Source organism: Seriola lalandi, unplaced genomic scaffold (assembly GCF_002814215.2).
Source record: "Seriola lalandi dorsalis isolate HSWRI2012SDOR001 ecotype SW California unplaced genomic scaffold, Sedor1 jcf7180002001626, whole genome shotgun sequence".
Classification (NCBI taxonomy): Eukaryota; Metazoa; Chordata; class Actinopteri; order Carangiformes; family Carangidae; genus Seriola; species Seriola lalandi.
This window is the reverse complement of record NW_019472284.1, coordinates 1-1,752: the sequence shown is the minus strand read 5'-3', so window position 1 is coordinate 1,752 and position 1,752 is coordinate 1. Positions and strand designations below refer to the sequence as shown.

The 1,752-nt window shown below is 38.5% G+C and overlaps 1 protein-coding gene across 1 annotated transcript; it reads right to left on the bottom strand.

Moving 5' to 3' along the window:
* Window positions 1-301: 301 nt before the first annotated feature.
* On the bottom strand, window positions 302-1,341 carry LOC111664597 (UDP-glucose:glycoprotein glucosyltransferase 1-like; the record flags this gene model as incomplete). The annotated part of the gene is made up of 3 exons (XM_023419262.1): window positions 302-421; window positions 524-643; window positions 1,191-1,341. Coding segments are annotated over 3 exons (391 nt in total), but the record flags the coding sequence as incomplete, so codon positions are not given.
* Window positions 1,342-1,752: the final 411 nt, after the last annotated feature.

Here is a 1,752-nt window from a genome sequence, read left to right as displayed (position 1 = left end):
AGCAAATAAGTTTCCAAACCAAACTCTGATTTGTATATTGGACAGCTAAAATGCAGGGTGTGTGGTGTCTGCTTCATCAGTATTCAAACAAACTGACCATCCCAAGACATGCAGGGAGGTATCAAAGGTCTCCCAAAGCTGCCTGACAAAACTCCTAAATTAAAATGGATTTTAACTACATATCCCAAAAGACACCAGCTTCTATTTGATTTTCCTTGTTTTTGCAGGAACTAGTGGAGCAATAAAAGCTATTATTTTGTGTTTTAAGTGATATATTCATTAGAAAATAAAACAGATTTACACTCCACCACTTCCCTGATGACACAAACACCAACCTGAGTGGGATGTTGTTAGCATAAAACATCTCTGCAACACTCAGCAGCTCAGCAGCATTCTCCTGAGTTGGGTCCAGAATGATCACCTGCAATGCACACAAACACAAAAAACAGGCGCTGGTATTTTCTCACAAGGATTAAGACCCATTTTGATTCATAAGGCATTCATTGCTCAGGCATGGGCATACCAGATTGTGAAAGTTCTTGCGGATCTGTCTGATGACTCCGGGGAAGGTTGGTCTGAGCAGTTCCTGCACGTTGTAGGGCCACGAGCTGTACCTGTGGTCTGTCTCCAGGTTGTTGATCCACTAAAAAAAAACAAACAAAAGGGAATTCAAATGGAAATGCAGCCTGAGCCCAATAGCAGATCAGTGACAACAAGAAATTACATTTGACTGCTGCTGCCTGGAAAACTAAGGCCACAGGTTACAATTATTATTATATTATTATTTTTTTTATAGCGTTTGAGGCCTCAAATTCACATCTTCATAAATTGCTTGTTCTGTTTAACTGACAACTGAAATCCTGACAATGCCCAAATTACAGTCCAGGGAATATTTTTCATATTTACTTTATGAAAATAGTTTGGTCTAATTTTTTGTTGACTGACAAATCAAATAAACCACACTACAGAAAAAACGATATAACATAAGCTAATATTTATAAGAGCCTTTAAGAGTTTTTGGGAGTTTGCAAACACAGTCTCCTACAACTTCATCCCTGATCAGATTTGTACTGTTGTTATTAAAACTCTTCCTTCTTACGCTTAATTGTTCAAGGACATTTTGGGCATTTTTCCCCATTAACTTTCCTCATCTGTTGGGAGAAGATTTAGTTGTGGTTGTAGTTTCTTACACTGATGGCGGGATTGCGGATGTCGACGGCGTAGTCGGAGTCAGATGGCTGGACGTTGAGCTTCAGGATGTCATGGATGTAGGGCGTCTCGATGAGGAGGGACCGCAGACCCTCCATCACCCTCGCCTCACTGCGCAGCACCTCAAAAACACTGCAGGTAAGAAGGGACAGAGGTGAGTCAGTGTTCAGTCAGTGTGTGTAGGTGTAAATAAGTGCATTAAACTACCAATATGACTGCTTAAATATGATTATGTGAGAGGCAGATGTATACTTATTTTCATTTATCAGAAAAAAAAAAAAAATCAAGTTCAGAGCTTCTTTTGATTCTTAAGGAAACAGGTGGAAATCTGATGTAAATAAAAATCTGTTCAGATTTTTTAGAAATACCATACGCTCTGTCGGTGAAACAATTAAATAAAACATTAGTGATTCAATGGAAAATTAATCAGCAACTGTAATTTTTCAAGCAAAACTGCCAAATATTGTCTGGATTCTTTCTCTCTTTTGCCACTTTTCTCTGTTGTATGTGAGAGTAAATAGAATATCTTCAGGTTTTGTATTG